Source organism: Anoplopoma fimbria, chromosome 12 (genome assembly GCF_027596085.1).
Source record: "Anoplopoma fimbria isolate UVic2021 breed Golden Eagle Sablefish chromosome 12, Afim_UVic_2022, whole genome shotgun sequence".
NCBI lineage: Eukaryota > Metazoa > Chordata > Actinopteri > Perciformes > Anoplopomatidae > Anoplopoma > Anoplopoma fimbria.
Window position 1 is genome coordinate 16,239,130 of NC_072460.1, and position 24,490 is coordinate 16,263,619.

General features: G+C 40.3%; 1 protein-coding gene across 1 annotated transcript in view; it reads left to right on the top strand.

Moving 5' to 3' along the window:
* Positions 1–24,490, top strand: part of xkr7b (XK, Kell blood group complex subunit-related family, member 7b) — a 51,950-nt gene that overhangs the window by 21,937 nt on the left and 5,523 nt on the right. The window contains 1 exon segment of the mRNA XM_054609879.1: positions 22,220–22,407. Coding sequence (XP_054465854.1) covers positions 22,220–22,407 — 188 coding nt within the window.

Here is a 24,490-nt window from a genome sequence, read left to right on the forward strand (position 1 = left end):
AGTAACGCTGGGCTCCTGCCCAGAAGAATAGACTATTAAAGTGATGTCGAACTTTGGGTTGTTGTGAACGTAAGATCAGTTCAAATATTGTCAGTTGGGTTTATTAGTGAGAAAAACAGAAAATCAGTTCTTAAAGACATACTCTGAATAAAAGGAAGAAAGTGGCTCCTTCCAACAAAGACAAAAAAGTCAGTCCTATCATTATTTCTGGTAAAGTGGCTAGCAATGACTAGTTACAGATGCATGAGTGAATGGGCAGAAAGAACAGGACCTTTTCTTTTACAAATCACATTTATATATTGGTTAAAAGTGTGAGCCTGTAAGATCTACACGGTGTAGTTTTTCATGTTGGCAGCTGAAATGGCAGCGATCTGTAGCCTAATTGTTTAAATTGTTGGGGATTTAATCCCTTTATAAAGTGATGCCAACCTAATCAGAAAATCCATGTTATGAAGACAAAACTTACATTATTGTTCTCCTCTGGACGTAACTGACAGCATTAAGAAAAAGGAATTTTCAGAACATTTTATGTGTCATGCAAAACCAAATTTTGGATTTTGACTTATTTGAATTTATGTCTGTGACTTAAATAACATAACAAACCTTCTTATTTTAATCCAAACTATGATGTTTAACTAAACATAACCAAGTAGTCTTGTTGCGTTTTTCATTTGTTTCAATTTAGTATGTTAACCACATGTTTAAATCTGCGACCGTAATCTTGGAGGAAATCCGTTTCTCTTAAAACGTATTGAGAATGCAGTTTAGTTGTAAGGGAACGTAATTTTTTAGGAGACTGGCTTGAATGTAACACAACCTCAGTGATAACAGGGTAACAAGCTTATTTGTAAAAAACATTCTCAACCCAAGGTCGATTTAGAATATGTTGTGGAGGTAGCCCTTTTGTCATAGAAAATGTAGATGTTAGATTTTTAGATGTCTTTTTCTTTTTTTCAAACACGAGATTGGGAGCATTCTGGTTGTCTCTCAAAAGCTTAGATTTTCCCTTTCCTTTGAAAGATAATAATAATAGCGAAAAGCCATGGCTGAGACTATGGGAATGCTGATGGGAATAGCTGCGTGACCTTGAATCAGGCGATTCGTACACCATCTGCAATGTCCCTGCGTAGAAGCTCCAGCCTGTCTAAGAAGTAGTATCCCCTCATACCAGGTTTGTTCTGAGCTTGTGACCATTTGGAACCAGTCTATTGCTTGGCTCCCGGTATTTCTGCTTACAGTGTTGTTGGGGGGCATGGCCATTTGTTGCCCATGGCTGTGTCCGAACAAGTGCCTCTTTGGAGCGTGCGGATTGCTTGGCTCCCCTACCTGGACATGCTGCAGGAAAGTGAAGAAAATGATTGTTGAAACGTTAGTACATTCAGAATCCAGTAGAAGAAGTGAACTGCCGTCTATGAGCTGCATCTTATAAAGCCTGGCTGTGGAAAAAACATGCTCAAGTCCACTGAGCCCTGTAGCTCCGCCTCCCTTGGTACACAGAGTGCAGTTTGCTAATTTACTCAAAGTTTATTAATTAAGAATGTGTCACATGTCCAAATTGCACCAAATCCGACAAAACGCACACCATGGGGTCGCCAGCAAAACATCCACCAAGTGTGAGGTAGATCGAATGAGCAGTTGTCCAGATATGCAAAGGACAGATAGAGATCGCTTGCTTTATATTGAGATGTGACTGGGGGTTACATATTTAGTTCTTCCTACCCTTAAGTTCCTGGGACAGTATGGTCTAAAAGGTTCATTGGATGATGTTTTGTGAGCATAGTGACTTTTCTCTTTGAGTTGAAGCCCTGAGTGGAGCCCAGGGAAACCCCTTTGATTCTGACCTGAGGCATTATTAAAGCCAGTATTGTCATGTTTGCTCTGAAGCCCATCTTCCCCTGCAGAAACAAGGCCTGACATTTACATCTCCCTCATCAAGCCCAGCCGTCTGCAAGCTGACGAGAGGAATAGAGAAAGAGGGAGAGGACCACATGATGAAGATGAAGAATGAAATAACTGTGAAAAAGAAAGAAACCGACTGACAGAGACTGAGAATATATATATAGAGAGAGAGAGACAGACGGTGGGGTGGGGGAAAAAAAGAGATTGAGAAAGAGATGCACCCAGAATACAAAGCAAGAGATCAAACAGGAAAATGAATAAAAAGACAGCAAAGGACGAGACTGGAAACGAGTGAACGTGATTCACAGAATGAAAAAAACAAAAGGAGTAAGTGATGAAAAAGACGACTGAAAAGAGAGGTGGAGAGATGAAGTGAAAAAGAATGAGTAGGAAGATGGACTATAAAAAGACTGTGGAAGTGTGTATGAGGGGGTTGAGAAAAAATAAAGAGGTAAATAAAATATATGGTTGATAGAGTTATTGAGGCAGTGTGTGTCTATATACTGTATATGAGCATATGCCTATGTAATGTAATATTGACTCAAGAACACACACACACAGACACACGCACACACAGTGACATTTTCAGTGAAGATGTGACTTCTGGCTACAGATTCTCAGCAGTATCACACTCTATGACACACACACAAAATTCTCCCTTAAGAAATAACAGCGGTGGAACATCCACATCTGTTGTGTTGAATGCAGGCGGCAACCTCTGGTTCCGCCGAGTGAACTTCTGTTCATTAAATTGCAAAAAAGCCAAGACGGTATTCCACGTTTGTTACGATGGACCCTTTCGATATAAATACATTGATGATACTGTGGAGTAAGGGTGGGAAAGCACTTCGTAAATGTCCTCTTTATCATCGTCTTTACATTTTAGGATGAAGGATGTCAATTTTTAAGACCGATCCATCCACCCCAACCTCCTCCCATATGCAAACTTTGTCGCACTTTTTAGTTTGGCACTTGTCCTGGCTCACAGTTACGTGGGTAATACATCGATTATGGTGCTTTACTTTTCATAGCTATACCTACAAACCCTCTATGATAACAGCCTGTAATGTTGCTCTGTGTCTGCAGGACATGTGTCAATGTTATGTTGTTTTAACTAAATTAAATAATGAAGCTTATGAAATGTTTATATCTATTTTCTTTGGCTTCTAAGGGGCATATAGTCGCAAAAACAAGCTGTCAGACACACAGCCCTGGCACATTAACACCTTATAAAGTGGATATGGTTAATATGTGAGGCAGTCGCCTGTTTGCACATCCAGCAATCACAGAGCAACATGAAGTTTACTCTTGAACACAGTTAATTAGCATGTGTGAATTTCAACATATGGTCAACTTTCTTGTTTTTTTCAGAATCCCTAACCGTATTGCGCCGTCTAACTAGAGTAAAATGGGTTTGATGGAGGTTTCTTGCTGAAACAGATGCCTGCTGATTGACATTGAATTGGCGGAAAATGTTCCACAGAGATGCAGAGAGGGTTGGTAATTATCTGGGGTTCTTTGCGAAAGCAGACCTTGACATTAACGTAGTCGTTTGAGTCATTGCTACAATATGAAGTATGGATTTTTTGAACTATGAACCATTACACTACCACTCTGTAAGATCAACATTATTCCATGTCATCACATTATATAAACACATTAATTCAGATTCAGCTGTAGCGTTAGTGAAGAGACGCAGCTCCACACACACACACACAAACACACAAACACACACACACACACACACACACACACACACACACACACACACACACACACACACACACACACACACACCAACCCGCCCATCAAACTGTCAGCCTTCACAAAGAAATCCAACCCACTTCGCTATGTTAGAAATGTCTGCAAAGACCTCTGAACAAACAGGACGCCTCAGATATACAAATGTACACACACACACACAAACACACACACACACACACACACACACACACACACACACACACACACACACACACACACACACACACACACACACACACATCAGGGAGTTGAGTCATAGGAGGGGAGGAGTGACTGTCAGAAAGATGGATGGATGGAACAATGAAAATCAATGAACTGTGTGTGTGTGTGCACAAGAGAGACACGTTACATCCATACAAGTGTGTGTGACAGATGAAGAATTGCAAAGTGAGGCAGTGTGTGTGTGTGTGTGTGTGTGTGTGTGTGTGTGTGAGAGAGAGAGAGAGAGAGAGACTGAAATGCAGTGGGTGTGTCTCGCTCTTAACGAGTTTTTCTTTTTAATTACCTTCACTTGACCACAGTTTGTTTCCCGGGAACAGAGCCAGAAAATCCTACACACACACACACACACACACACACACACACACACACACACACACACACACACACACACACACACACACACACACACACACACACACACACACTAATAGAGGAACCACATATTTGATGTTTTGATGTTGTTGGAGTGTGAATTTCCTCTGATTGAAGCTGATAAAAGCCATTTTCCCCTGTGTTATTTACCACAAAGTTCTTCATTCTCTATCCATCCTCTTTAATATCCTCCACCAGTTTATTGTCTATGAAACTTGTGGTTTATCGTATCAGCTCATCTTCTTCTTTCTCTCCGTTTGCATCATCCTGTTTGTAGCTCACAGGCGTCAGTGTTTCTCCCCTGGGTTCTGTAGGATGTTGTCAGCCAGGTGTAAGTCGAACCCCACAGAAACGACTGATAGCCAAGGCAGCACGCGTCTGTTTCCTAAAAAGACGAGCAATGAGGGGAACTTCCCAGATGTGATGACGAAGGTTCAGAAAACGTTGTCCAGAGCCACCAGAAGCTAATTTGAAATTTCTGCAAGTTTCCAGCCATATTTGCATTGTATGTAAAGATATCCAATTCAAGGGGTATTTCACTCAAAATATGTCTTCCAAGTATCAAATACTCTGATGGAGTAGCTAAAAAACAAATCAGTTTGAAGGTTTTTGTTCAGGTGGCTAAATGTTTTTGCTGGTGGGCCAGATTTGACAAGGTTTAACATTTATAGCTAAACAATTGGAAAGATGAGTACGGGTGGATTTCAGGGATAAACCAACAGCTATGATGAACTATTCCATCTTCATGGAGGCAGTCAAGATTTCATTTGTTTTCTGACAAAGTAAAGTAATCATCAATGGGTGGGTGGGGGGCTACATATCACGACTACGTTTTTTCGCCGATCTGAATGCAGAAACAATTTCAGTTAATTGCTTTAAATGATCTCAGTCAGATTGTGAATGTCACTGACTGGTTGATGATTGTTGCATTTCATTAAGGTACTCACACTCAATCTGTAAACGTTTTAGCAAAAGAAAAAGGTTAATGGTTAATTAGTTTAGATGAAATCAGATCCACTTGTTTTCTCATTGTTTCTTTTTTTCTTTCATTCAGAGCATTGAATTGGTCTCTTACATAACGGGTAATACATTATTTTGAATTTTGGAATCAATAAGTGCTTTTGGGCTTTTTTCTGAACGTAAAATTGGTTTCCTGTAAAGACGATTTCAGCATCTTTTACTCTCTTTTCCCTTTTGAGTCATCCTCTCTTTTTTTGTGATGACACGTGATTGTGTTTTTTCAGAAAATCGCATCATGTCACATTTGCATGCACATAAAACCACATATTTACAGCATTCCATCATGGCCTATTTATTATTTGTTATACTTATTATACACAGAGTCTCATCCTGGTCTATTCACGGTGTGTATTCCTCATTAGCGTCATTCAGAGTTATTATCATGATATGAATGGACTGGCAGCTGCTGCAGCGATAAGGACTCTTTTCGGCTTATTCACTCACCCATGTGAGTGTGTGTGTGTGTGTGTGTGTGAATTTTTGTGTTTGTGTTTAATCAAAGGAGTACGGATGAGTTTTTGGGGTATTTTTTTTAAGTGGGTGGATGGAGAGAAAAAGAAGAGGGGAAAAAAGGTGAGGAAAATTTGTGCGAAGGTGCAAAGAAATATTCATGGTGTGTGAGAATTTGTGTTAAAAATGCAGAAAGAGAGAACAATGCAGCCGGTGTTCATGCATATGGTTCGTTAACACTCTCTTTCTCTCGCATTCCTCTGCATCTCTCTGTTCCAACGAGTTCTCTCGTTTTTTTTCCACCTGTTTCTCTACACAAATCTTTCCCGTTCATTTCGCCTCTTGAATTAGAACCCCCCCCCCCCTCCTCCATGCTCCATTCCTTCCCTCAGACATGTGCCCCATTTTCAATCTCCCATCCCTTCTTCCCTCCCTCTTTCCCATCCCGCCTTCATCCATCCTTTTATCTCTCCTTGTAAAAAATCGGATTCTGTATTTTTTTTTGGGGGGGGGGTGGGGGGAGACGGCGTTCACCTCCAGCTGTGATCTGGCCAATTTTCAGCTGCCGCACAGACTCCCTTGCTGAAGCTTGGAAACTTTAATCAGAAAGTGAAAGGCTCAACGCAAGAAGATGCAAGGAAAATTCTCATGGTTCATGCCAACTGATGTTCTTGCCTGAGCTCTTCCTCTTTGGCCCTCAAACTATTTCTGATTGACTATGACAACATTGTATTTATTAAATGAAAGCTTAGACCTGGGAACATGGCAAAACCTCAACCACAACTAATTGGCAAAAAATAAGAAATACCTAGAACCCAAACCTAAATAAATATGATGATAGCAACAATGGATGAAAAGTGTTTGCTAGGTTTAAGACACTGCATTTTTAGAGTCACACTTTTTAATAGAAGTTGTAGGAGGTGAGAGGCAGAAACATGCCTGATAAGTTGATTGAACTGTACCCGACACTACTGAGGCAGATTATGCAGACCGTTAAGTCAGTTTGCTGGAAAAAGATTCCACTGACACCTTATTTTAATGCGTCGACACAAACACAAACAAACGTTCCGACTGAAGTAGAACAATGGAGAGGAGAGGAGCAGAGATAATCAGCAGGCTGTTAATGGTTTAATGGCATCTGATATCACTGGACTGTGTTTAGTACCGGAGGTGACAGAGAGTTGATTATAGAGAGAGCGTGTGTGTGTGAAGTGGTTGACATTAAGATAAAAAAAAATCTGTTGGATTCAAAGATGTTTAAAGAATCTGCAGTTTCTCACCTCAGTGTGTTTCCAGTTTAAATTATGGGAATCAATCTCTCTTTGTCCGTCGGTGTAGCTGCTGCTTCTTTTTTTAAACAACCAAATCAGTCTGAAGCCACGAGAACGCCTCCACTAATCCTGGCCGAACATTTCACAAGTTTGTTTCCAAAATGAAATCACCGCAGTTTGAAAGAAGCAACACCTGCTGAAAAAACTAAAAAGACAAAAGCAGCTTCTTGTTACACCTCATTCAGTCACATGTAAAGGGTGTGAGAAACGTCAGGTTTTTTTTTTGTTTTGATATTTGCTTTATTTATGGATCTTCAAAACACACTGAATCAAAACTGAATTCCATTTTAAAATGAGAGACCTTCTCTTATGGTCCCAATAGATAGTAAAAGACAGACACAAACAATTTGTCATAACATTTCACTGTGAAATCCTAAAAAGCTATATTACAACAGTACTTGCTCGTTTGAAATTTAAACAATAACATCAAACGAACTAAATACAAACAAAAAAAAACGCATTTAAAATCATACTCGTCAAACTTGAGACCTTAAAATAGGGTGGATTTCTTTCGCCCTAGAAAAATTTTGTTTTATAGACTTTGTTTCCTGCACTTTGGCAACTTTTAAAGAATGAAAATAACAAAAACATGAGAACACCTCAATTACCACTCTTTATTTTAGTCGACTTATCTGTTGTTTTTTTTGTTCTTAGTCTGCTTGAGTATTTCCTTCTCTTAGTACCCTCCATTTCCCTCTCCGTCTCTCACTCACTGAAGGCCCTTTCACTGTGGCAATGGCACCACTGCACCACTGCATTCCGTTGAAAGCCAGCAAAACTTGTCAATTTCATCTCATTACCACCTTTTTCATTTTTTCCTCCTAAGAAGTAAAAGGGTTCAGGTTTGGGCAATGAGGATTTATCTGAGGTGAATGTAAATGAGAAGCAGATCTCCATGTTGGCTGAAATGTGGGTCAGTATCCATGGCGACTGTTTGATATGGGGAGGGGGATGACATTTTGTGATGCTTAAAGAATTATACGCTGAACTGTGGGTGTGAGTTTGGCTTTCTGTGTGTATGTGCGTCTCTGTGTATTTGCTGTATGCTGTTGGGGCTATTTTCAAGCATCTCCAATATTTCACCAGTGACGTATCTCCAGAAAGGAGATAAAAGAGTTATATTGGTGAACAAAATGAAAATATGCCAAGAAGAGTGTTTTACGCAGGAAATATGACGACTGCCTGAATACAGTCTTCCTGAGTGTATACTTAGATATTTAACACACAACCCATCTGCTTTCAAACTGCCTCCCTCCGGTGCTGCTGAGCTCTTGGCTTCAGAACGATGAATTCCTCTTCTTCACTCTTTTATAACCTCATTCAAGAATCATACCAGCGTTTCTAAGTTGAATCTCTTCTACTACATGTCATTTTCAAAAGTCTGCTTCAGGCTGGTTGTGTGATTGCGGCTGACACCTGTTGTTGGGATGCAGTGCATTCATGGGCTGTAGGGACAAAAAAGTAATATCCTATGAGAATAATCAGAGGGTAACAAATTTCTATATATTTTTCCTGTAAAGAGCGTGTTTTTTGGTTTTGTTCCAGAGGTTTACAGCAGTGACTAACAGTGCTGGGCAGTTGAGTTTTAGAAGTCCAGAGCTTTTTACCAGCAAATGAATGCGCCTCACACACACGGCTGCACAGATTGTGGTTTCGGTTGAATGTTCAAAGTAAACACAACCTGTCTCATGCTTAATGTTTAAAAAGGATGACAATATTTTCTCTAACCATAGTGAGTGTCTGGTTCATAACCATAAATTAAATGTCCATCCAAATGTATTTGTTATTGCCTATGAGTGGTGTGTACATTTAAAGAATGTATTTTTTTTACCATACTGAGCCTTTCTTTGATTGAATGTAACAACAGTATATATTTGCAATTAGTTGTTTTTTTAAGATGCATGTCTTTAGGAGGAACTATGTGCTTGTACAGATTGTGTGCTGAGAGCCACATGCAGGATAGGAAGTCAGAAAGTACTGAGACGCACTAACACGCTGGTTTCAGTCTCTTTTTGGGGTTTGTTGACATTAAGAAAAATAAACTGTACAGCAGACATCAGTTTTTCCCAACAGGCTTAGGGAACAGAAAGATGAGTGTGACGCAAATTTTTCTATACCAAAGAAAGAAAAATGGGAAGGGAAAATTCATTTTAGTTTGCACTGATTGGCTTGAGGGCGGTGCCACAATCAGTAGTTTGTTTGCCATTATGTTAAAAAATCTAAAACTTCAGAGCCACCTCATTCTGACTTTCTTCTGTCTCTCCTAAAGCTGCTCTGATTGGCCTGAGGGGGGGCAGCGTTTATTTACTCATTACTGATTGGCCAAGGGGGTGCCTGCATCACTTGCAGAGGGATGAAATGTTTACTCTGACACGCATAATTTAAAAAATACGCATCGCAACTACAAAACATACACACACTTCCTCTGACGCACACAGAAACGCTTTTTTTGTTCTTCTCTTTGGATTTCTCACTCCGTCGTTCAAACACACAACTTAAAATAACACTTTCTCTCTCTCGCACACACACACACGCACACACACACAGCTCAGTTGAGTGGCTATGTGGGACAGTAGCTTGGGGATAGACAACTGAACACTTTGAGTGGCACATGGATATTTATAGCATGTGTGTGTCAGACAGCAGGTGATTGGTGCTGACTTAATAGCAGCTGCATATGGAGTGTATATACTGTATATTTGTGTGTCTGTCTTCACATTTGTGCATGTGAATCACTTGCATACTGTGTGTGTGTGTGTGTGTGTGTGTGTGTGTGTGTGTGTGTGTGTGTGTGTGTGTGTGTGTGTGTGTGTGTGTGTGTGTGTGTGTGTGTGTGTGTGTGTGTGTGTGTGGTGGGAGAGAGAGCGACAGCCAGGTGATCAGCAGCGCGCATGCTCAAACGTCTTTCTGTTTGTTTCCGTGGCACTTTATATCTGTGCGTTACCATGGTAGCGGTGTGTTGGGAAAAGCTATATTAGACAGCAAGTCCTAGACACCACACACAGACACAGATGAAAGATTGTGATCGGTGAACAACCCACCATTTTTTATTTCTTCTTTTGTCTGTCTGCTGAAAGTGACACACAGAAGCAGTTTTGCTTCCACCTGCAGTCATATCCTTTGAAACAAATGTACTAATTTATTTCAACTATAATCTTATTGACAAAAATTAAACTATGCTGTTACCACCATGGATGAATGTAGAGACCAGTGCTAAAGATGCAGTTGCTCTAATGGCTACAAGATGTTGCTCCAAGTAAACATGAAGAATGTTGCAGTCTATTACAAAAAAATGTTGCATTGTGATCTAAATTCAATTAATATCTACAACTGCAATGATTATTTGGGTATCATTTCATACCATGAGACAAAGAAGCACACTGCTTTTAAAGCTGCAGCCTCAATACCTGCAGTTTAATGAAATTCCTGCAGCTTGCAGATGTACAATGTTTCACTCATTAGTGTGCATACTTTAGACTGTGTCAATGCAGGAGTGACCTGAAAAGCCTTTTAATGATATCATCTCCCACAATATCTTTATACAATGTCTTGACAAGATGCATAAACTTTGCGGTTTCAGCTTTCTGCTCCTGTATTAAAAATCAGCTTTCACTCGTATACTGTGAGACATAACAACTCCAACATGTACTGTCAATGCGACGATTGTTTCAGAACTCTCAAACTTTTTCTGCAATACCACCAGCACTCAACAAGTAAGGGGCATCAGAAATAACAGAGTTTTGAAGCTTTCAGCTGAATTAAACTCTTCATGGAAGTTTGCATTATAAAAATGCTAAATATGTGTGTTTGATCTTTATTGAGGAAATTGAGCCACAGGAAATATGGGAAAGAGTGAATAAAAAAAGGGTATAAATATAGGATTATATAATCACAACAGTTTCCGTATAAAGGTTTCGGTTATGAGCATTGTGGTTTAAGATATTTTCTGAAGACTTACTTTAAAAACTGGCTTTTTATGTGAAATAATTTGTCTTTCATGCTTTCTCATTCACTATCTCTTAATTTAATGTTTTTTTATGTTCTAATCTTTTTTAATTAATTTGGGCCCCTGTGAGATTGTTTTAATTTATTTTGTTCCATTTTTGTTCTTTTCATGTAAGGCAATTTGTACAAGCAGCTTTTGGATGAATGTGATTAAGAAGCAAAAGGACTGTTTTTTTAATAAACCTCGTTTAGCTGCAGAGGAAGGTGGGACGAGTGGAAAGGGAGCAGCAGTTATTTCCTCTGTTGAAAACTGGGAATGACTGTTGAAATGTTTTTGGGCTGACCCTTAGCTGCAGGAGGCCGACCAGAAACTCAGCTTCCTACTGTGATTAAATGTTGTGAAAGTAATGACCTTCAAAATCTGTGGAGACGAGGAGAGGAGAGGAGAGGAGGAGTGGTGCCCCATTCCACCTGAAGCAAAGTGGTGAAAGATGAAAGGAAGGAAGGAAATATGGAAACTGAACAATGGAAGGAAGGGGGGAAGGTGAGGAAGGAATGTCAGGCGTAAGAAACAAAGGAAGGAAAAGAAAGAAAGGGAGACAGAAAAACAAAGAGGATAATGGAGGAAGGAAGGACGGTGAAAAAGGAAAGGTCGGGATAAGGAAGGAATAGAAGGAAGAGAAAAAAGGGATGAGACATGGGAAATATGAAAGAAGCGATAAGGGAAGACGAAACAAGAGAAAAGTGCCTGAGAATCAGACTTAATTGTCATTCAGCCTCACATGACGTCCATGTTAGCTGCTTTGCGTCATGGGTACCGGAAGTAGAAGGGGCCAAGCAGAAATTGCCCCCCCCACACTTTACAGCATTACCCCACTTTTTTTGAGGCCGAATATCACTGTTTCCAAGCAAATGCCTATATATTGCAACATGGTACAAATATGTTTAATTCATTCCTGACCTCCCTGGGCATATCTAGACCGGGTATGTTAGACGTATTTTCTTCTTGCACATCTACAGACAGGCCCTCATTTTAATCAGCACAACTGTCTGCATGGCTCTGTCACCGCAACCTAAACTGAAGTGTTTTTTTAACGTCCATATTTTTTTTTTTTTTTTTTTTTGACGTGCGTAAACAGGAGGTTGATGGTTTATAAAAACACTTATTTTGCAACCCCCGAGCTGAATGTGCCTTAGTGATGCACAGGTCAGGGTTTTATTAAACCACCGTATAACCCAGACCTGTAAAAAACCGCCAAATTTATGCAGTATAGTGCACAGTAGTCAGGACTGAGTGCTGCTGATCCTGCTGCTGGGAGTGTTGTGCTGTCAGAGTCCTCTCTTTCTCCCCCACCCAGTAGAGCGCTGAATAACAGACAAATGTGTCCCAAACGGTGGTCTATTGTTGAACAACAGTAGAACAAGTAACCTTTCATAAAGATATTAATTGTATCTCTCTCTCTGTGTTGTTGCTGGATGCAGAGCATCACTAAAGCCAGCATGTGTGTAGGGATGGTCCAGATTTCCCATCATGCAGTGCTAGACTGAGAATTGTGTTAAGGTTGCTGTTTATGTTTCAAAAAGCAAATGTGACTTTTTGTTGGTGTTAGTTTGCAATGTGTCTGTTTAGAACATAGTGGTTTATATGGGTCATTTTTTACCATCAATAGATATATTGATTTAATTGTTGATCTTTCCATAAATTGATACACAACAATCTGTAGAGCTGTTGTAATCTCATTCAAAATCATCCCCTTTAAAAAAAAAAAGAAGAAAAAAAGAAGTTACAATTGCTTGATCCCATCTGCAGAGCTGTGATTTGCTCACTTGGGTTTTTTTTTTTTTTTTTTTTGGGGGGGGGTTCCATTTGGAGCAGAAGGCCATCATTAAACACACACTAGACCTATTTGAATAGCCAAAGAGAAAAGAGAGAGGAATATATAAAACAATTAATGAGAGGAGAGCAAAACGGAAAGAGAGAAAAAGGAAAGAAAGATGCAGAGACAAACAAAAAGAAAAGATGAAAAGACTAAAAGAAAATAGGAATTTGACTCTCAGCATCCATCTCTCTTTCACTGGCCCATTATTTCTCTCTGTGTAATAAATATCTCTCCCTCTCCATCCTCCTCTCTCTCTCTGTCTCTGATCGTTCCATAAACAGTGATTGATCAGCGCAGGCAGCAGCTCACCGATCATCTCCTCCTCCATTCCTCTCTTCTCTTTCCCTCCATTACCTTTCCTTCTCTCCCTTCATTACCTTTTCTTCACGCCATAAATCTCCTCACCTTTCCTCTCCTTCTCTCTCTTCTGTTCCTCTTCACCTCCTTTCACCTCTTTTTATCGCTCCCTCCTTCACATCTTCTTTCATCTGGCTTCTTTTTTGTCCTTAGCTTCTTTCCTTGCCTCTTCATCCGTTTTCCCCTTCACTTCTTTTCTCCTCCCTCCTGTCCTCTCTTCAGGCTCCTCTACAACTTGTCATCTCCATTTTGCCTTTGAGTTCCTTCTTCCTTTTGATATCCTTTTAAATTTCTTCCAGTTTTTCCTTTCTTCATTTTTTCAACCTTTTACTTTATTTTCCTTTTCCTCTCTTTATTTTATTTAACTTATTTGTTTCATTTCCTTTTCGCCTTTTTCTTTTATTTCCCATTTCTTTCTTTGCTTAACTTTTTTTCCTTTCTTCAACCTCTTTTTTCTTTATCTTTCCTTTGTCTTTTCTTGTTCTTTCTCCATTTCTTTCCCTCTCTGCTCCTCCCATCCTTGTTTCTCTTCTTTCCTTGCAATACTTTCAAATTCCCATCGTTCTTTCCTTCCCTTTCCTCACTCTTCTTCTCTGTCCTGTCCTTTAGTTTATTTTCCCCAATTGTTTTAATCCTTATGTCTCTCCTTCCCTTCCTTTTTTTTAAGGATCTATCTCACTGAAAAATCCCCTACTCAGGTGCAGATTCGTCGCCATTTTCCCCAACATCTTTGCCTTGAAAAATCAGCTCCAAAGCGTCATATATGGCCTTTTTATATAACTTCTTGCAGTTGTTTTATTGACTGAAGTTTAACAGGAAAAAATTGCATGTCTTTAGCTCAAACCATAAAGGATTAATGACGCTGTAAAGACAACGAAACACAGACATCGTGTTTGCAATATTAGATAACTAGATCGCATTATATCAAGATTATGTTTCCCTTTAACCTGTATATCTCCCTCTGCTCCTGTTTCTTCCTCCTCTTTTACTCTTCCTCCCCCTCATTTTCTCCTTGGAGCCGTCACACAGCGGAACGACGGCTCTGAATTTTGTACAACTCCTGAATGACGGATATGAGAGAGGGAGAGACATAGAGCAGCAGAGAGATAAAAGATCAAACTTCAGCCCTTGAGTCAAGTGATAACATCACCCGCTTCACACACACACACACACACACACACACACACACACACACACACACACACACACACACACACACACACACACACACACACACACACACACACACACACACACACACACACACTTTCCAATTAAACACTTCAGTGCCCGACGTGATCTTATCTGATCAGCAGCTCGGCAGTTTTGGCAGCAGCGATCAATGCTCGTTTGCCTCCGTTGTACACACACACACAGACACACACACACACACACACACACACACACACACACACACACACACACACACACACACACAAACACACACACACACCAAAAAGCAAACACATACGCAGAAAACATCATGTCCTCCCTTCCTGTCTCCTCTCTCTACATCATTCGTCTCCTTTTTGCATTTTTCCATCTTTTAACCCCTCTTCTCCTTTTCTTCTTCTCTCCTCCCATCATACTCACACATAATCTCATAACCTCGTTTCTTCTTCTTCTTCTTCTTCTTCTTCTTCTTCTTCTTCTTCTTCTTCTTCTTCTTCTTCTTCTTCTTCTCTGCTTTTTCTTCTTGTTGTCCTTCTCTCCCTCCTCCCTTCACACTCTCCCATAATCTCACATCCTCCTCTCTCTGTGCTGGATTTCTCAGTGTGGCAGTCTAAGTAGGTCGGTGTTGACAGCTGAGCTCTACACAGACAGAGAGGCGACATTATTTCTGCTCTGTGTGGGCTTCCATACAAACACTCACTCACTGTTAGTGGCTCAACCTCTCTGCACTCAGTATACAGATCCATCGGCAGATCTAAATCGCCTGAAAACCAGAGGACCCTATGAACTGGATATCGGGTCCACGCTTTGTAGTTTTCCTTGGCTCCACATCAGTCTGAACTCTACAGGTCCTTACATCTATGGAACATTTAGCTGGGACCCAGCAGGACCTGTTAAGGCCTCTGAAAAGTTGACTTTATGAGAGGTTGCGAGATTGTGGATGAGAGACTGCAGACAGAGAGAGTGAATGAGATGCACGCTGCAGCGTAGAAATAAATTACACTTAAACAATCAGAAGTACTGATAAAAACCATCAGTAACGTTAGAACTTATCAATATTTAATACTGAGTTTCAGAACCCATCCCTACCTTCAGGTATGTAAAAATGCCAAAGACTCTCACTAGGAAGGGGTCCCGCTCCCTATGTAGATATAAAAGGCTATATCTAAGCTAACAAAAACACAACGCTTCTTAGTTTCAGGTGAGTGTCCACTAATGAAAACATAGTTGTGAATATTATATCTATTTCTACCAACAAATACTCCTTAATGTAACACACTGTTACTTTTAACACCAAATGCACTCTGGTGGAACCAAATATATATCCTTTAATATGGGAACTAGAAAGTACAATTTGTTTCACTATAACACTGCTTTAAGTATTGCATGCGGGTGTGTTTGTGAGTGAGAGTGTTTTTATATTCCCCCCATGTGTAAATGTGCATGTATTGGATTATTGTGAGGCTGTGTGTATCTGCCAGCATGTATACAATGTGTGTTATTTGTGTGTGTGTGTGTGTGTGTGTGTGTGTGTGTGTGTGTGTGTGTGTGTGTGTGTGTGTGTGTGTGTGTGTGTGTGTGTGTGTGTGTGTGTGTGTGTGTGTGTGCGCTGTAGAGTGGAACAGAGCCCAGGGCAGTCCTGTGTGTATTCAGTGTGTTTAATTTTGAGATTTTTGACAGCTGCATTATTCACAGACTAGCAGGAGGTTGACTGTTCTAACCTCCATCCACCCACAGCAGGGGGCTTGTCATCCCTGCTGGGGTGGCTGGGGGGTGGGGGGCCTGCTGGTGCTCTGCCATGATGCTGACACAGTAACGTATGCCTGTGTGGCTCCATATCACCAGTGCATTTTTTAAATATTCAACTTCTTTAAGATGCTTTGTGTACCAGTTTAAGTGAGGCTGCAAGCCCGTCCTAGTCCCAAAAATTGTACATTTGCCTAATTTGTCTGAACTACATTTGTTGTTGTTATGCTCATGGCACTCGATGTCCACAAGAGACACATGCTGTAGGAAAGATGAGATGAAACTTAATGCTGGGGTAGGCAGTATATTTTTGGTACCAACAATCAACAATAACCTTTAAGTTGTACTTAAAAAAATGCATTTGCTAATCATGATGATTTCTAAAAAATGTCTCTAAGGATAACATGATGAAGCGATGACATGTTGGACTGACAGGCACACAACTGTTTGGTGGTAACATTAGAAAGTTTGGCCCTCACAGTGTGTGCCTGGAAAAAATCTGGCCCTTGGACAAATGTAGATGATGACCCCTGCTTTATTGTATAACTTCAGCTCAGCAGCAGCATCGGTGCAGCAGACTGAACATGGCACCCTGTAACCCACAGCGAGCTCTGAAGGGAGGAAGGAATCCAAACGGAAAACGCCACATCCTCCAGTCGCCAAATGCACCGTAACATATATATATATATATATATAGTTACGTTATATATATATATATATATATATATAGTTACGTTATTGCACAACATCTTCCAATGTAACTCAGCCAATCAGAAGTGAGAACCAGCATTGTGTGATTCATAAGAGACATTTGATCATGGAGTGTGTATGTGTATGTACACACACACACAGAGACATGCACACATAGAGCGCAAAAATAAATGCCACTGATTTCTGGCCTGATAATGGGCAGGTTGAGAGTCTCTTCAGACAAGTGATGAAGGTGAAAGAGCTTTCTCTCTCTCTCTCTCTCTCTCTCTCTCTCTCTCTCTCTCTCTCTCTCTCTCTCTCTCTCTCTCTCACGGCTGAAAGTTAACTGCTGAAAGTTAACGGCTGAAAGATTCGCCGGATTTGTGCCTGACTCAACTAATAGATCAGCGGCTCGTTAAAAGCCTGGTGCTGGTACCAATTTACCACTGTGAAGACTGACAAGGGGGAGGGTCAGAACTCCAGTTGAGTCTTTGATCAACTGCAGGGACGAGTTATTAATAAACACCCCTCTGTCTCTCTCTCTCTCTCTCTCTCTCTCTCTCTCTCTCTCTCTCTCTCTGTTTCCATTTCCTCCCCCTGCTCTCCTCTCACTTTCTCATCAGTGGAGGATTTACAGTAATGGCCTGGCAGTCAGCGATGTCACTGCGGTTAAGATGTAGTTATAACATCAGAAACCATACAGAGATTTCATTAGTCTTGTGAGCAGTAGATATAAAAATAATCATTATGAAATATTTGAGTGATTTAACATCACAACAGCCTCCTGGTGCCAACTCTCCACTTCAGCTATCATCATAGTATTTATTACTCTCATTTGTTCCGAGAGGTAAACACATCATTAACTTTCCCTGACTGTGATATCTGTTTCCTGACCTTTGTTTACTTTATCTCCGTGTGTCCTGCGTCTGCTGATCATTTTTAAGTCAATGAGCCGTAATGATGAGAAATCTGCGGGCAGCGAATTGTTGCCTCAACATTGTCAATAATTATTATAATCATGATTGTAATTATAAAAACGGAAATGCTCATCATTCAATTGCTCAGACATAACATTAATATATTTACAGCCATATGATGTTTTATGTTTGTTCACGTAGTATTCTACCAAAAAATAAGTGAAGCTAAGGAGCACAGTGGGACGAACCAGTTAATTATACTTTCGGTCCAGTTTTTGCACACCTTTTCTTGAACTTTCTGGCTATATGTTCATGTGATAGTTGAACATCTCAATCCAAGACGATGATCAGTAATCTGTTGCTCAAACAGCTTTGGCTATTTTGGGAATGCTTTTTGAACCTGACTGCAGGGATTTGCTCCCAAATACCAAATATGCATATAAGTACGGAGTGACCATATACTCTACCATTCAGAAGTTTGAGGTCAGCTGTTGTACTGATGTATAATTCAGACACCAAATGTATGATTTACACTGGAAATAGTTTTTAAAATGAGAATACTGTTGGAACATGACATTCTTCAGTAAGTAGCTGTTTAATAAGCGTGATAATGTACAGCAAATGTACAAAATACGCCCCGTAAAGGTGAGCAGGTCTTTAATCACCGTGAATGCTGTTTTTTATGCAATATTTTTAATTGGTAAAGTAACCATGGGAAAAAGTGAAAAGTAAAAAAATGTCGGCAGAAATGTAGAGGTTTAGAAGTAGACATGTCATTAAAGGAAAAAAGTAAAGTACAAGTATCTTAAATAACATTGCAAATAGTTTCATTTTGAGGACACAATAATCCCAGAGCATCCTGATTGGACTGTGCTGATGTTAAAAGAGCTGTTTTTCATTTAAATTACAAATCTTTGCCTCTGTTTCCTTTTTTGCTGCTGATCGCTGCATTTCTGTTGACCCTGTAATTTAAATTCAAAGGAGATTCAAATGGAGTGTGTATAACAGTTTAATTTCTTCTGTATATGAGTCTCTCGCTCCCTGGCTTCATTCTTGGCTCACCATCACACTCGGCAGAAATTCTCCAAAGGCTCTACTCTAGCTCTTTACACAAATGTTCAGGGTCTCCGAGGTCCAACTGTGGCCTTGTAGATAGTCGACTTGAGTTTTGGCCCAGAGGAAGGGAAAGGAGGAACTGTGAGACGAAGGATGAGAAAGTAGGAATAGGGAAGGAGAAAGAAGAGTGACGGAGGTAAAAGAGAGGAGGAGACGATTGAAATATAGTTTAAAGAATCGAAGCTAGAGGAGGAGAGAACGCCGGGGGGGGAAGAACAAAATAAATTGGATGGCGAGTGAGAGATAGAGACAATAGGTGCATGACATTGGATTGAGAGAGAAACAAAATAAGAGATAACAAGCTGAAGGAAAGGAGGCAGAAAAAGAGAATAAGTGTGATTAATTCCGAGAGAAAACACAAAAAAGGTAGAGGATGAAGGAGAAATATGTCAAGGGAAAAGTTGGAAAAAGTCCAAACAGAATAAATCGCAAGAGGACAGAGAGTAAAATGTGTCAACACAGATTCAGAATACATGAGAAAGGGAATTAAACAAATATCCAATTTTTTAATTTTGAACAAAAGAGAAACAAAATAGAGATGATGAGGGAATTAAATGGTATCTAGACTTACACTGTGTCTCAATAGGGGTAGTGTTCAAATCAAAACACTTGAAATTATCATTGCAACATTTGAATTCTTCTTCTTCTTCTTCTTCTTCTTCTTCTTCTTCTTCTTCTTCTTCTTCTTCTTCTTCTTCTTCTTCTTCTTCTTCTTCTTCTTCCTTTAAATGGCAAAATGCAACCAGACGGAGATTTACCGCAAACACAACCGCTACAGCTTCCTCACCATTTTCACAAGTTGTTGGTCCTTAAACGTCCACTACGTAGACAAGATGGCAAGGTCGAGTGTCCAGAGTTACCAGCGTTACACACTCAACTTTTTGACTGTTCAGTACACAATTAGTAAACCATCCGGGTTCTCATTGTGTACTGAATTTTTTTGCCATAGTTTGATACATGTAGATTTAACCCTGAGGGGAACATGTCTGCACAAAATGTAATGGCAATCCATCAAATTGTAGTTGAGCTATTTCATTCTGGACCAAAGTAATTGACCCACCGAGCCATCAACACTGCCGTCCCGACCCAAAAAGAAAGAGACAGCAAAAAAAACAGAAAGGGAGAGATAAACAAAGAGACAGAAATAAAAGAGTGAGAGACAAAAATAACAGATACAGAGGTGGAGATGAAGATAGTCAGAGACACATAGGGATTGAATGGAGGAGTGCCAGGAGTGCTTGGACAGCAAATTATTTGCAGAGATAAAGATTTCCAGGCTGCCTTCCTGCCTCTCTGTGACTGTGTGTGTGTGTGTGTGTGTGTGTGTGTGTGTGTGTGTGTGTGTGTGTGTGTGTGTGTGTGTGTGTGTGTGTGTGTGTGTGTGTGTGTGTGTGTGTGTGTGTGTGTGTGTGTGTGTGTGTGTGTTTGTTTGTTAGAATGTGCATGTGAGGCATATAATGTGTGTGTATGTGTATTTAGGTGTGTGGGGAGGTTTGCATGTCAAACACATACACATGTGTATCTGTGCTTGCCTCTGTTTTGCAGAGTGTGCGTGCATGTGCGTGTGCGTGTGCGCGTGCGTGCGTACATACACTTCTAGGTTATTTTTACCCCTCTATTTAAAATCTGCTTGAAATGCAGAAGCGCAGGAAGTGAGCGTCGTCTCACTTTTCCTCCAGCGGGCTTCATCTCTGCTCATCCGTCCTGCTGCACTACTACTGCTGCATGCCATCCTTTCACTCCCATGATGCCTCACTCCTTCCTCCAATACACACCAACAACAGATGCATTTTACTCCTCTTTCTGAGAATGTGACCCCTTAAAATGAGGCAATGTAGCGAACCCTGCAGTCACAGATTCTTACCTTAGAGTTGTTTTTAGGTAATTCCAGCGTTATACGTGTGCAGTATAAGTGCAAACAGTGAGAAGACTCTGTTTTCTATAGAAAGTGCCTGTGTCTTGAAAGAAGAAGGCAGGTAGCTGGTAGCAGGTAGAAACTTTGGGAATAAGTGAGTGCAGTGCAACTATTTCTGCAAAAAAGCAGAATTATACTCTTTATACTTTTCCACACAAAAAGGAAGAAATTAAATGACCTTGTGACCCCTCAGGTTTGTCTTGGGGACCGCTTGGACCAGTCATGTAACTGAACCCACAGCCCAGTTTGTGTTTGTTCACCATCGGCGTAAAACCACTTCTGCTTCATAACAACCTGTTTTCCAAAAAGTTATCTTGTGTTTTTCTGTCACGCTTTCTAACTCCACTCCTGTTCCCGACTGACAGCTCTTAAATGTAGACCTAGTGCTGCACCAGCAGGTTAAAATAAGACCTCCAACAAACAAACCCATCTCAGATTTTTTGAATGGTGTTGCCTCATCCTCTCCTCACATCAAATTTCTCTCCAAAAAATGAGGATACTCTCCAGCGAGCACTAGTTGACCCGCTGCAACCAGGCAACCGATATTGTCGCTGACACAAAGGAAACAAAAGCATAACAGAGTTAAACAGTGACATGTGTGGGTAAAGGTCTTTCCCTGGAGATTCACACAACACTCTCAGGTGTTTTTATCTCCCAGGGGAACATTGTGAGGGTTCACGTTTCTCCTGGAATATGTCACTTAGATTTTTATTCTGCTATAGCCTCATACCTGTTTGTGTTTAAATTTAGATTAGTGCTTTATCATATGCAAGAAAAACTTTTAGACAGCACTCAGGTGACACGACATTAACAGCACTTATTGTTTTCCCCATGCCTTAAATTTAGCAGGACCTTAATTCTACTGCTGAGGCTGTTAAAAAATGTAGACTTTTCTTTTGGATCACCAAAAGCAGGACATATGGAGCTGGGCGCGTTCATTTACACACAGGCAACATTCATTGTGTTTATGATGGTCGTTTACACAGGCAAACTCGTACAGGCCCACCAAAAAAACTGTCAGAGAAAGTTTTGAATCCGCCTTGTGTCAAATGTACAGATTCTACTTTTTTCTGTTAGAAATCCCTGAAATGTCCCGTAAAATGATGGGTAACACTTTATAATAACTGCACGCTATGAAGCATTAGTTAAGTATGAATAAACACTTCATTATTAATAAAGCATTAATATAAAGCATTAATATAAACATGAATAAATGTGTTTATAAATTGCATACCAATGAGTATTAATGTAGCAACAATGCTTTATTAATAATTAATTAAGTGTTTATTCATTAACTTAACTAATGCTTCATAGAATGCAGTTATTATAAAGTGTTACCAAATTAGGTTCTGAAAGAAGTGGAGATGCAGTTCTGATAAGGAAGCATCAAACATCCCTTTTCTGAACTGCTCTCGCCCTCAGGTACATCCACGCTCTCTACCTTGGTGCCCAGAGCCGTTGGCACAGCAACGGGCCCCGTCGCCACTTCCACTGGCGGCTGATGTTTGAGTGTGCTGACATCACCATGCTGCGCCTCCTGGAGGCCTTCCTGAAGTCGGCTCCGCAGCTCGTCCTCCAGCTGAGCATCATGATCCACGGAAACATCGTCCTCCCGCTGCAAGGTGAGTGAGATGCACTTCCTGCTTCACTGGAAGAATCAGTGGAGGCAGGTTTCACTGACAGATTGCTTTTTATTGATTTGATGAAATTGTACTCAACAAGTTAAATGCTGAAATTTAGTTACACAGCTATATCGGCAAGTAAAATGGGCCAGGAATCCATATTATTTAAACCATTTTACCACAGTTTGAGTACAATGTTTTTATTACTGATGAAAACTTTAAAAATAAGATAAAAAAACTATGAACATAGAGCCATGTGGTAATAGGACAGAATTATCCTGATGGTTATCTGCTTTTTATAGGATTTTTTGGGATCAATTATAATTTCTGTTTTTTACAAAGGCTTGTCTAGAGAGAGAGAGACAGTATGATTGTGCGTGTGTGTGTGTGTTTGTGTATGTATGTATGTATGTATGTATGTATGTATGTATGTATGTATGTATGTATGTATGTATGTATGTATGTATGTATGTATGTATGTATGTATGTGTGTGTGTGTTTTGAGGGCAGATATTAGTAGGAGAGTCTATGCTTTATTCGTGCATCTCTTACAAGAAGCAGATTGGCCTTTGATGAATAAAACAAAACTCTCTCTCTCTCTCTCTCTCTTCTCTCTCTCTCTCTCTCTCATACACTCACACTGTACACACTCAGCATTCACACACACCTGGCAGCACCTAAGTAAAGTTTCAGACACATATTTGAATTGTAGGAACCACGGGACACATGAAAGTTTAAATACACAACACACACACAACCAACAGACAAGCTTACAAACTGCAAGTGACATGCATAATGTGTTATTAAGTCCACACTCATATTCTTTGAGGGGGACACGGGGACAGTGACTGGCCGTAACGTCTCAGTGTAGCCACGGTCCGAAATACAGGGGAGCCGGGGAGAGCTTGGCTCCTCTTAATAAGACATGAGGTGCTTTTGAAAACATGATCTGTGAAATCGTGGCGGTGTTTAAACTACTGACAACATGCTATTTGTGCCATGCATTTCTTATTTTTCTGTATCTTCCTCATTTTGGATCATTCCTAAAAGTAGGCTATTATCAATGTATCATTCTTTAAGAAGGATAATGCATCAGTATTTCACTTTATTAAAAGATAACGGCATGTATGCTTTCTTTGCCATCACCATCAAAGCATGGGGACGCAATTTAAAAAAACTTTTCAGTTTTTTAGTCAGCAGCATACAGATATGTCAAAACGAAGGGACAAGGGCAATAAACAAAAAAGTGAGCTCCTCCATGGTATCCTGTAGTTCATACACATACACCACATGCATGACATGAGCAGCTACTGTGATCTTGGTCCGTGGTTACACTTGTCATTTCAGTGCTACCTTTGTCATCTGATCATGTCAGAAATGTCAAGTCTGTGTGCTCTGGGATCAGATCTTGCCCGCTTTGAGATCGGATCAGATCAGACCACATATGCTGAGGTGGCCTAGCTTGTATTGAGTTCAGATCCCAGTGAGGTGTGGATAGCATGTGGGCACAATCGGGACAATTTATCAAACGTATACGACGTGTCACATTACCTTCCCTCCTACAGGGGATTTCCTCTCCCGAGGGGGAGGACAACCGGGGCTGGAGCACCGCTGAGACCTGCTGTTTGAATCGTTTGAAGTTACTGCTGATTTAAAATAAAAGCTTTTATGTAACAAATAATGGGGGACTTCAATTGTGAAGAATTTATAGGAAAATGTGTTAATCATTAAATTAGAAGAGCTTTGTCAGCGGCTATCCTTTAATAAAACAAGTCTACTAATACCGCAGGGAGGAAGAGTAAGCAGTAAAATAACGGGGGGCTTTTATTGTGAAGAATTCCTAAGAAAGAAATGTGTTCATCCAACGTTTTATGCCAAACCGTTAACTACTTAATATATCCGATCACTATCTGATCTGGCAGGTTGCATTACAGTGTCAACTGTGGACACACATATGAGGACACAACTGATTTCTGATCTGGCAAATGCAATCCCAAGACACATTGAAAAGACATGTAACCACAGCCTTAGTTGGCCAGTTGAAAAGTAAGTAAGAAGTCACTAGAAGAAC